The sequence below is a fragment of the Oryzias melastigma genome, linkage group LG4, assembly GCF_002922805.2.
Source record: "Oryzias melastigma strain HK-1 linkage group LG4, ASM292280v2, whole genome shotgun sequence".
Lineage (NCBI taxonomy): Eukaryota > Metazoa > Chordata > Actinopteri > Beloniformes > Adrianichthyidae > Oryzias > Oryzias melastigma.
Genome location: NC_050515.1, coordinates 15562779 through 15574259, shown reverse-complemented (window position 1 = coordinate 15574259; position 11481 = coordinate 15562779). Strand labels below are relative to the sequence as shown.

At 39.3% G+C, this 11481-nt stretch overlaps 1 protein-coding gene across 2 annotated transcripts in view; it reads left to right on the top strand.

The window, feature by feature from the left end:
- The first annotated feature begins 5743 nt into the window (after nt 1–5743).
- raver2 (ribonucleoprotein, PTB-binding 2) overlaps nt 5744–11481 on the top strand; it is a 74616-nt gene continuing 68878 nt past the window's right edge. Inside the window, exon 1 of one of the 2 annotated variants that reach the window (XM_024278110.2) lies at nt 5744–6270. In XM_024278110.2, coding sequence (XP_024133878.1) covers nt 5980–6270 — 291 coding nt within the window. In that variant the 5' untranslated portion in view covers nt 5744–5979. The remainder of the gene's footprint in view (nt 6271–11481) is intronic. The other variant, XM_024278109.2, reaches the window with a different exon arrangement.

Below are 11481 nucleotides of genomic sequence, written 5' to 3'. Positions count from 1 at the left end.
AAATTAGATTTTTTTTAAGCTCTAAAGACAAATTTAGAGTTTAGTGAAAATGTTAGCATTATGCTAGCTGTTTTGTCAAAATTGGATTTACTGAAAGTTCGTTAGCAGGGCTCCCAACTTTTCATAAAGGCTTGGAGGGAGACTCAGAAAAAAAGTAAATTTCTACGGAGCCAAGACATAAGTCGAGTCAAGTTTTGTGAAAGTGTAATTTTGAAATGAAGCACCACAAGGTAAAAACAATTTATGAATAAAAAAGTAATGAGAAAAGTCACGTTTTAAAGAGCAACCACTGACTGTACAAGAGAACTGAACGGATGAACCGCCTCAGACGACTTAATCAGCCTCATTTCAGATAGACCGCCTCAGATGGGATGGACCGCCTTGGACCACATGGTCTTTTATTTTGAAAAGAAGTCATGTGAACCTCTATCTAAAGTTATAAACTATTTCATTATAGTAACAATAACATCCATGTAAATCAGTGTCTTATTTTTCAAAAAGGTGAAGCTAGACGTCTCTACTGGGTTGTAACCAGTGAAAAGTTGACCCGAATGGCGCATTAAGTGTTGGAGGTTTGCCGACCAGTGCTCTAGGGGCTCTCGGAGTGGTCTACCACCTTGCTATTTTGTGAGGGCTACCTGTTTGTCACCACAGGTTTGCCCATCTTACTAGAACTAAGTGTTTCAGAATAACAAAACAGTTCAGCAGGAAGGTGGGAAGCAGACTGAAAGGATTTGTAATCTCTGATGGAAGCCGATCAATCTCTTTGAAAAGACTAAGTAAACAATGACACCTTCATTGATTTGACCCTGAAATGACCAATTAGGAACTCAAAATTCAATAAAAGGTTTCAATCACTACAAAGTGACAACCGAAAGAGAGAGAGAGAGAAATTAACTCACTACAAGCAAATGGGTTCTGGATTTTCAAAATAAATCGCATTTTTATTTAGTTATTTTTTCGTTTTGTTTTCACATACTTTCCTGGCAATTATACTTCACTATTTAAAAGGGCAATAATACCACATTCAGGGGTTCTGTCAGATATCTGGAATGTTTTTTTATTTATTTATTTATTATTATTATTTTTTAAGATTTTAATTGAGATCGAAAGCCTTAATGTGCGTGCCACTTTTTAAAGCAAATTTGCGGTTTAACTAATATTTTAGTGTTAAGCTATGTGTTTTGGCCAAATAAGACATTTTTCCATTTTTTTTTTTCCTAATTTGGCATTTAACTAATATTTTGGCAAGCTTTCAGCTTCAGCGTTTTCGGCTGTCAGCTCTGGCATCGTCAGCGGCCACATTCAGCTTACAGCATTCACACTTATTGCAGGTAATGTCATAAATCTTGTTGAGTTTTTAAAATGTACTCAGTTTGTTCATTTTGCTTGTGCTAAAAAAAAAACATTTACTTTCCTGTACTTTCATAAATTCTAACAAAGTTCTTTAAGGTTCATAAATGGATCATAAAAGTAGATATTTTTTAATAAACAAGTTGAATACTCCTGAATTTTGGTAGAAAGAGGGAGGTCTATCGGCCTGTCTGGATGCTCAAATCAATTTGATCACTTCTGCTGATTCCATTTTTTTCCCCTCCACATCTAAGAACTGTCCTGTCTTTGTCACATTTTCCCTTTTCACTCCGTTTCCACAAGTCTTCCTCTTTCTTCTGAGCTGTCTGCCGCAAAGAAATGGAATTAGAGCACTGAGCTTGGTGTCCAAGCACCCTCGGGTCATTTCAGTCAGGCTTCGCTCTGCCAACTAGCACAGCAGACATGCTCTAGCAGCACATTTTGTGCCGTCCAGAGCCCCAGTTTCACAAATGCAATCTTTTCAGTGCGATTGTCCAAACTCTTGCATGCCATTGTTTAACGTCTGCCACTTTGAAGTCACACTTTCTTGCTGTAAATCGTTAAAAGGGGATCACGGAATTAAACTTAAAGCTCACAAAATGTATAAATGTGCAGTTTAAAACACAGAAAACACAGTTATGTAAAATAAAAAGGGCTACTATGACACATTCACCTGTTCTGAATGTCTTCCCTGATGAGGAGGCATTCTTATGACCACTGTAATTAGGACATGAATTGCACAGGGGGGCACTCATTCATATGCTGTAATGCTTCTGTTCAGGTCAGCTTCTTTTAATTTGGTTCCATCCTCTGCCACCAAAGACAGTAAGTATAAGCATTTACCATATTCCTATCATGATTTTGTGTTCTTTGCAGTATCAAATATCCACCATCACGCTGTCTATATGCACGTGTCCCCCTATAAACTCCCCCACACAACGGAGCACTTAACCATTTACTGTTACCCATCCCTCCCGGTACCTCCTCCTCCCTTTCCCTCCCATCCTTACGCCTACTGAGCTCATCCCAGGTGCCAGCTTCGCCTGTTCAGCCTCTCAGCCCACCCACGCCCTCACACTCAGTCCCAGCGAACAGCGGTGAGTGTATTCCCGCTTTCTTCTCCTCTCTACTTGCCACCCACTCCAAAAGGCTGTGAATCACTGGCTGACACACAAAAGCACCGGGAAGGCAATTGTGTTTTAGACGTTGAGACAGAAACATCTCTTTTTTTCTTTTTTCCCCTCGGTTGTTTGAAGCGCGGCCCATTCTGGGACTGGACTGGCACATATGTAAAAGCTTTTCACAAAGTTCAGTTTATACAGTGATGACGGACAGCTGCAGACCAGTATAAACTATTACATGTGTGTATTTGAAAGTGACATGCTAATTTTAGGTGCATAGAGGCTGAAAGAACAATTAAATTGTTCTCCCATGGAAATGATAAGTACTTTATCACAGTCAAGAGCTGCTAAAATCAACCTGCGAATGGCGAGCAAGGCCAGGCTGTCTTTTCATAAAATATCTCATATCCTGTTTGCAGGGCATCCACTGTTACACAGGATAGAGCTGGCTCACAATCACATGTTAGGTTTTTTTTTCAGCTTTAAAGCCCTCTTTGCATTCTTTCTTTCCATAGTACCAAGAACACAAGACATTTTTACAATTGACCAGCTTGGCAACCTTAAAAATGTCAGAAATGGTGGTTTGTGAGGGACCCAAATAGAGGAAACATTAGAGACATGGCGACAGTATTCTGAGTTTTTTTTTGTTGTTGTTGTTGTTGTTGTTGTATAGTTTGGCCGGGGTTGTGACTTTTATGTATTTTCTTTCAAAAATAAAAAAGCTTCATATGTTCATTATTCTACTAACAACCACTAGAGGACACTGTAGATGTGTGTGTTAATATTTCTTACTGACAGCATCACAGAAGAAGAAACGTTGGCAAAGTTGTTCCAAAGTGACACAACTAATAACAAATTTGATAAATTGAGTGGTTTAAAGTAATATGAAAAGTTTAGTTGACTTTTTTGCATGATCTTTATGTTTTGGTTATCTGAATAATTGTTCATATGTTGCGCTAATATGCGGAACTAGGCACTTCGAACAAATCAGAATTCTTCACTTACCTCTACAGCGTCTCCCTACCCATACATTTAGCCCTCCAGAGAGATATAGAAAAATACTGTCTTCAAATTTGGACAATAATTTCACTCAATTACGTCATCAATAGTCGGCGGTAAGCAATATTAGTGCAGAACAGCTAGCGCTCAGAAATACATAACAACATTCGTTTTATAACTTTAAAAAGGTCCAACTAAAACAAAAAGTCAGCTATATTTAAATGTAAATCTCTGTGCTCCAGATCACATCCCCATGAAGAAAAGCACTTCTCTGGATGTGGAACACCCTCGTGGTGGAGGGCCCTGCTTTCCTCTGCCATGAGGAATAGCTCTTAAAAAAACTATTTCGAGCAACCCTACCCCTCCAAATGTCCCTACAATTGGTGGGGTAGGGAGCCGTAGGGGAAAAATTCAGATACGACCCTATTAACAGCTGACAATAGATAACAATAGATAAGAAAACTGAACAAAAAAGGCTCCAATCCACATAAAAATGTAAACTAGGCCCTGCCAAACAACTGGTGAGAAAAGACTAGTAAACGTCAACCTCAAACTCTCTGCTTCCTCTACACTCACACAAAACTTTTAACTTTTATGTGGCTGAAGCTTGTTGAATGTGCACTGATTTGAACAAAAAAAATCCCAACTTTTCCACAAATAGAAAAGCTATCAGTACTTATTTTAGTTCCACTGTTATTTAAGCCACTTTACTCAGCAGCTGTGCTTTTTCTGAGGAAAAAACTGCATCAACTAACACCGGCTCTTTCATGTAATTTGCTCGGATTCGTACGTGCTTACCTACCAGGTCTCATCAGTCCCATTTTCTGTGGTCGGTGGGAAACGGGCTTTTGTTGAGTTGGTTGTTGTGTGTATTGTACAGGTCAGCAGAGCCACAGAATGAATGAACTCTCATTAAAACCCCAGATAGTTGCAGACATTTACAGCTCATTGTACATGCATGATTGGACATAAAGAAAAACACTGACATGACCTCTTATTTGCCTATTTTTTAACTTTATGTTTATAAAAATCTTGAATCTACTGGTGCATTAACTCTTTTCCAACTATTCTTCATTGTAGACTGATCATGACTCCATAGGGTTTTGTGAATATCTGTGCATAGACAGGCATCCAGGTGTATTCAAATCATTGAAAAGCTGTTACAGAATAGTTGTGTACTTGAAAAAAGATTAACTGATTCTCCATCTTTTGAACGATACAGAAGATGTGTTATTCAGACCTCTTTTGCTTGAAGTATTAAAAAAAATTGCTCTGGCCTTTCCACTCGGATGTGGATTGAGTGTTCCTCTGATCAAAAGATTCAAAGCCGTGTACCGTCACCAAGATCTAGCTATCCTGGTAGAGCCATTTGGCAACGTGAGATCATTTTCACCCACTGACAAACTGCGATTGTCTGGACTTGGATCTGCCAAAAAGTGCTCCACACAGATGGTGAGGGAGAGAACATGGAGGTTGCTTTCACCGTCCCTTGCAGGTCTCAACACAATCTTGCTCTAAATATTTTTAAACTGAGTTGATGTGTGGTTGTTTCCATGTTTGCGTACGAGTGTCGATGCAGTCTCTGAGTGTGACGATGCAGCGTGTTTGTCTGTTAGAGGCACATAGACATTGTAAGGACTCGGCAGGGAGCTCTGCTTCTCTTGTGCTTGCCAGGAGCAGATTTCTACCCACAGTGGGCAGGCAGGCTCACTTGGCTGTTAGGTTGGCATTCAATGGATGACTTGGATGGGAAGGAGGGAAAGCACTCAGCCATTCATTGTCACATTATACCCAAGGAACAGGAAAGCTACGCTGGTTTAAATATATTTTAAAGTGGATGATTTTTCTTTTTTGTTCCTCTTGTTAAAATAGATGTTTTTGTATGGATAAATGTAAGAACGGAGCTGTATTTTATTATAGGAAAGTCTATATCAATCGTGCATTCATCATTCACCATCACTGGATGTGTTATGGCCATAATACTGTAATGTGATCCTGCAAACCAAAAGGGGGCAAATGTGTCTGCAGGATAATCCCAATAAATCTGCATGGGCTCCCATGCAAACAGTTGGACAGTTGGGGTCGCCTGGAGTCCAGCCTGATAATCAGGGGGACCACGTGAGCCAAAACGGGATGCATAAATCAATAGCTTGAAATATTTATTATTACATTTCTTTGTTCTTTGAAAAAAAATCCAGCTGTCTTTAGTCATCTTAATGTATTTTACTAAACTTAAAATACTTGACACAGCGCCACGATACTCTAATAAACAGCTAGATTATTTGGAAAGAGTGTTTTAAAAAACGAAATATTAAATTAACTATTCACATTATGCATTAACAGTAATCCCCCTGCCCCGCTTTTAAATCCTAATTACATTTTGGACGGTTTTTCCTACACGCACGCGCGCACTTGAACACACCTCCCACCTGCGCCCGCGTGCGCGCTCTCCGTATCACCCTGTCACTCTCTCGCGCTCCTCACACTTTTCTCTCAGCTACCCAAGATGGCGGCAGCTTCGTCCATCCAGCCGCCGAGCGTTCACTCTTCTCTCGCCCAGGACGGCGCGCTTTCCCCGGCAATGGACAGCCCCGAGAGTCGGCAGCCGGAGGATGAGGAGGCGACGGCAGCGGCTGCGGCGGCGGCAGCGCAGCCCTCGGAGCCGGGGATTAGCCTCCGCGACCTGTCGGACCTGGAGCCGGAGGAGGTGGAGAGGAGGCTGTCCAAAACTCGCCAGGAGCTGAGCAACAGGAGGAAGATCCTCATTAAGAACCTGCCGCCGGACACCACCAACCAGGTGCGCGCGCGCGTCTCTGTATTTTGAAAAGTTGCGAGCGGCTGTTTGCTTTTAGTTTCGAAGCGCAGGTGTCTTTCTCACTCCACTCTCTTAACTTTAGTCGCACTTTTTTGCTTTTAAACTCAGTTAATATGTATAAAATGGGTACTTCATGGGTACTATAAAACTAAAAGGATATTTGTGTCCTTATGCTAATTCATATTTTATTAACAAATGCCATAAACCTTAACATAACTAGCCTAATTAACATATCTAAGTATTTTTTTTTAGATAACAAAATAATAAATCTTACTATTTTTAAACTAAAGACCCACTCCAATTAAAATCCTGTTTTAAACATGTTCTCTGGGCATTTTTCTTTTGATTGAGGACATATGTAAAGAAATTAAGGTTAAAAAATATAGCTGTGATGTAGGTACAACAGTTGGTGGTACACAAGCTTCCCTTCTCCACGCTTTAATTGTACAGCTGGATAGCTGTCATATTGCTCTCAATATTGTTACACCAGTAATGTTATCTTGGGAATGTAAGGGGCTGTAAGCTAGTGGGAGAGGGCGTAAACAAAGGGATGATGGGAAGTCAGTGCAAGCTTACTCCTAGCCAACAGTCCTGCCCACACTCAGATGCAAACTTTTGATGAACAATTTGCAAGATGTTCTAGAAAACGACACAGTTAATTATATTTTTTAATTTGCTAAAATGGCATAATCATAATTATAAGACCACTGGAATACTTTGATAATAGATCAAAGGATAATTGGAGTGGGGTTTTAAGTTTTAACTGTGCTTTTAAAATGACTTATAAACAAAATGACGTGACAAAAATGTTTATTTTACAAATTGAAGTCTTCGGGAATTGTCTCCCTCAGAGGAAGTCTGCTGATTATTTTTTTTTTGTGTGTGTTTGTTTCACGAGAAGGGAACCATTCATCCACATAACTCATTTTTGAGCTTTTTTGCATCTTGTAGACTTTATTGCACCCATCAGTCTGTGGGATCAGCTCTTTTTTCTCCTTTTCTAAATTGAATTTGTCTCATTTATTCAGCCCTGTTCCAAAATTACGCTTCAGAATTGTAGAGCGCTGCTTTTGCCCTGCCTAACACGCAGACTGGAATCTTCACTGCAGGCAAAACCGATTTATCTTGGAGGTTTATTATACATGTCAAAGTACACAGACTGACTTCACCGTTTGTAACTTCGTGACCTTCTTGATTTCTATCACTCAGCGTCATTCATCACTTGTGTCAGCATGCAAGCCTGTAGGAGGCGGCGTGTGAGTTTGCGCCGGTGGTGTGTACTCCTTCAGGCTTGTAACACCAAACATTCTCGGAGAGGCTCACTGCCAGGGAGCGCCAGCAGTCTGCTGAAGTGTTTGTGCGAGCACAGAGGGACGCGTGAAAGAGTGTGACTGTACAGTGACATGACAAGCGCGGGGAAGAGAAAAAAGGGGGAAAGTCAGCTGGATCAGGTGAAACAGCTGTAGTGCAATTTCTGTCTCTTTTGTTTCCACATCATTCATGTGTGGAGTTTTGCAGGACATAGTGAGACTCTGCAGAAGTCCATAAATCAAAGAGCCTAACTATTTATGTAAAGTATTTGTTCAGCCTCTTGTGTGTGTGTTAACTGCAGTGAACCAACTGGAGCTCAGGTTACCTGTTCTGGAGCAGACACAGAGAAAAATAAAATATTTAAAAAACATGGAGTCGTAGTTTTTCCAAATTCGTCAACTGTTGTGTTGGTGATCTGTAGCGTCAGCTGACTTCTTATCGTGGAAATGCATGTAACACAAAACCCACAAGCTGATCTTGAGCTGGTCCTCATTCTAAAGTGTCTAACATGGGCTGTTAGATATGTTGCGAAGGGGGAGTCCTTGTCACTGTCTTATGTAACCTGTCTGATGGACTCGGCAACAATCTCCCATTCCTCCCATACCCACTGTCCCATTAGTGAGCACTCAGTGCAGACTAACGTCTGAGTGCATGGTGCACTGTGTCAGATATACGGCCCTGTTGACAGTCTTCATCCCGTGTTGTGGTGGGGGATGGAAGAAGGAAGACTACTGAGATCATCAAAGTGTTGGGTTAGACTGCTGTTGAAGGGAACACAGAATCAGACAATTCTTTGTGTCTTTTTCTTTTAGTGACTAATATTCTTCTCTATCTAATGGTTGTAAAATATGTTAAGTTTCTGGCTTGTTTTGGTCCAGCCATTTGGATTAAATTGTTTCTCGGGGCTTAAAAAACATTTCATGTATAGTAGAAAAAATAACAAATTCGTCCATCAACATTTAAAATGTATGTGAGCTTGTGTGAAATGCAAAGATTGTGTTATCTATGTCGTAACACTTGTTCACAAATCAAAATTATGGATACAGTATTTTAAGCTGCTAATGACAAAGGATAGTCTACAAGCCAATCAGGCCAGTAAAGAGTTTTCACTCTTAGGACTAAATTATGGATATCAATAAGATTAGATTTGGGGCTTTTATAATATGGATGGATGAGTCCTTCTAAATATCACCTGACAGGTGCAGAAGTCTCATTGACAGTTTACTGAAATGAGTTGTTAGTTAAAGGTTTTGCTGCAAAGCTTCAGATTAAAGTCTCCCAATGACAATTTTTTTAAAATAAAAAAAAAAACAAAAACGTTCCAAGTAGTGTTTTAGTTATGATAATTAATTTTTTTTTACCAAAATCCCACAACTTTAATGTCTTAAAAAGCAATTTTGGCTTTTGGTGCTGAACTGAGCAGCCCCGCCCTGGATTCCCCCCCCCCCCTGTCTGATTATGATAGCTCTGTGTCTCGCTAGTGTAAATCTTCACCGCTGCTACATAAAGATGTCAATCAATATCGGTAACGTCCAGCCGTATCGTTTTGAGCTGGAGGTCAGCTCGGATGAGGAAGGGAAGATCTTCGTGGACTAAATTTACTCCAAAAGCCTGATTCTTTGTCCTTCCAGTTCACCAAAGACTATTTTAGCTAATTCTCCAATCTTTATTGACATTGTTGTGACCAATACATTCAATCCATTGGTTTCTCAGAGCAGAGCTCTTGGGAAAATAATGAAACCTAACATCACAATGGTCTTTCATTGATTCAAAATCCTTTACAACTGCAGTCAAATGAGCCACCGTTCGCATTTTCATGGTCAAATCAAGAAGCTCTGTGGAGTCTGGTGGAGATTTTCCAGCGTTCTCAGTCCTGCTACCATAAGTATTGTATGAAACTTGCACAAAAAATCCAGTGACTGCTGATTTGACCACAGAAATGTGAACGACGGCTCATTTGACTGCATTCAATGCCATAATTTCTTCTCCGGCACCTGAGCAAGGCTTTAGGCTAACGAGTATCTTATCAAACTGATTCAGTAGAACAACAATTTAAAAACTTCTGAATTTGGGTGAATTTTGATTTATAACAACTTTTGTCAGTTTCTAGTTTTATCATCCATCCAACTTCCAAACCTGCTTAATCCTTTTTGGCGTCATGGGGTTGCTGAAAGCTAATCTCAGTTACTGTTGGGTGAAGGTGAGATACACCCTGGACTTGTTGCCAGTCTGTCAAAGGGTCATGCCCAACACAGTGTTTTTCACACTGAGTGACAATTTAGAATGATCAATTAACCTACACTCAAAAAAATAAATCTTTAGATTTACCTAAAAGCCTTGCGTCAAGCGGTTGCACGCAACTGCATTAAGTAATTGTAGTAAAACATGCTTTTGTAGCTTTAAATGAGCGTGTTTCAGTAGGATCTATCTAGATTGGTTAAATATGTGCAAGCTTATTTCATTGCGTAAATACTACTCAACTTTGCTAAATACATAATACATGACTGCATTGTGTAATTCCTTAAGAAAATATTTTATAATAATTACTCAACATTGTTAGATAAATTTTAAGAAAATGCCTCAAAAATCCTAATTAAAAAATATTGAGTACCTTGTATTAAATTACATTACATTAAACTTACATCACCTTTTCCATAATATTATGCAAAACATATAGTTATATTTACTCAAGAATGTTGCGTCAAGCGGTTGCATGCAACTGCATTAAGTAATGCTAACAAAAAACAAGCAGTTTCCCTGAAGTGAACAAAAAAAACATTGCCAGTAAATCATTTTTAAACATTTTGCATTTATTATGCAGTTTTTACAACATTAAATTTTTAACAATGCACCTTTATGAACATTTAGAATAAATGTAATCTGTAAAATTTAAATAAAAGCTGTGGGTCATTTCAAAATAACTTTGCAAGCCATTAGTTGCATTTATTGTGCAGATTTTATAACATTGCACTTATAACATTAACTCTAGATGGTCTTATATGTAAAATTTAAATAACAGTTATTTCAAATTCACTTTGCAAGACATTAGCTGCATTTTCACAATAAATTTATTTAACATAAAAACATTCACGAACTTTGTCTCTTTTTAGACAGTCTTGACCAGTGAAGTAACCAACACTAACAGTTGTTGATTTTTTGTGAACAGTTTGCTTCTCCATCTCAAGTCTATTCTAGAAGCTTCTGTTTCAGGACTTGGATCTTGTTTGAAACTTTCTTGGTGTCGAGCTCCATGAGCACCTTCTGGCAAAATTCAAATGTGTACCTGAGTTCCCGAGGGTAGCTCAGATTGAGCACGTACATCAGTCCAAATAGCAAATGGAATGCTGTTGCATTGTCATGAAGGTCTTGCAGAATGGTGACTCCCTCGATGATGATCCCCACATCTTCAGGATCTTCCCTGCCACAATCTCCCTCTTCATAAAGAATGGTATAAATGCCGATGGCGGTGTTTGGCATTTACTGCTGGGCACAGAACTCCAAATCCTTAAAGAAGGACACAAAAAATCTTTTTACAGGAGGTATGAAGCATGTTTTTGAACTGTGGGAGTTAAGCCGGTGTGCCTGGAGAAAACTCATGAGTGCATGACGAGAACATGCAAACTCCCAAGTTATATCAGTGACAGAAACATTAAGTTCTATGTGTTTTCCTTGAACATATCAGTTTTTTTATTTTTATTTTTTTCAGACAAATTGAAGTATGTTTACCTTTCTTGACGAGATTTGATTGGTGGCTTACAGTCTTGCTCAGAAGATTTTTCCCCCATCATGTTACATCATCAACTGTTTGTGATGGGCATAGCCCACCAGACAAAATCAAGTCTGGTTAGCCCAATTGCATTTACACTGTTTATAAATTACACC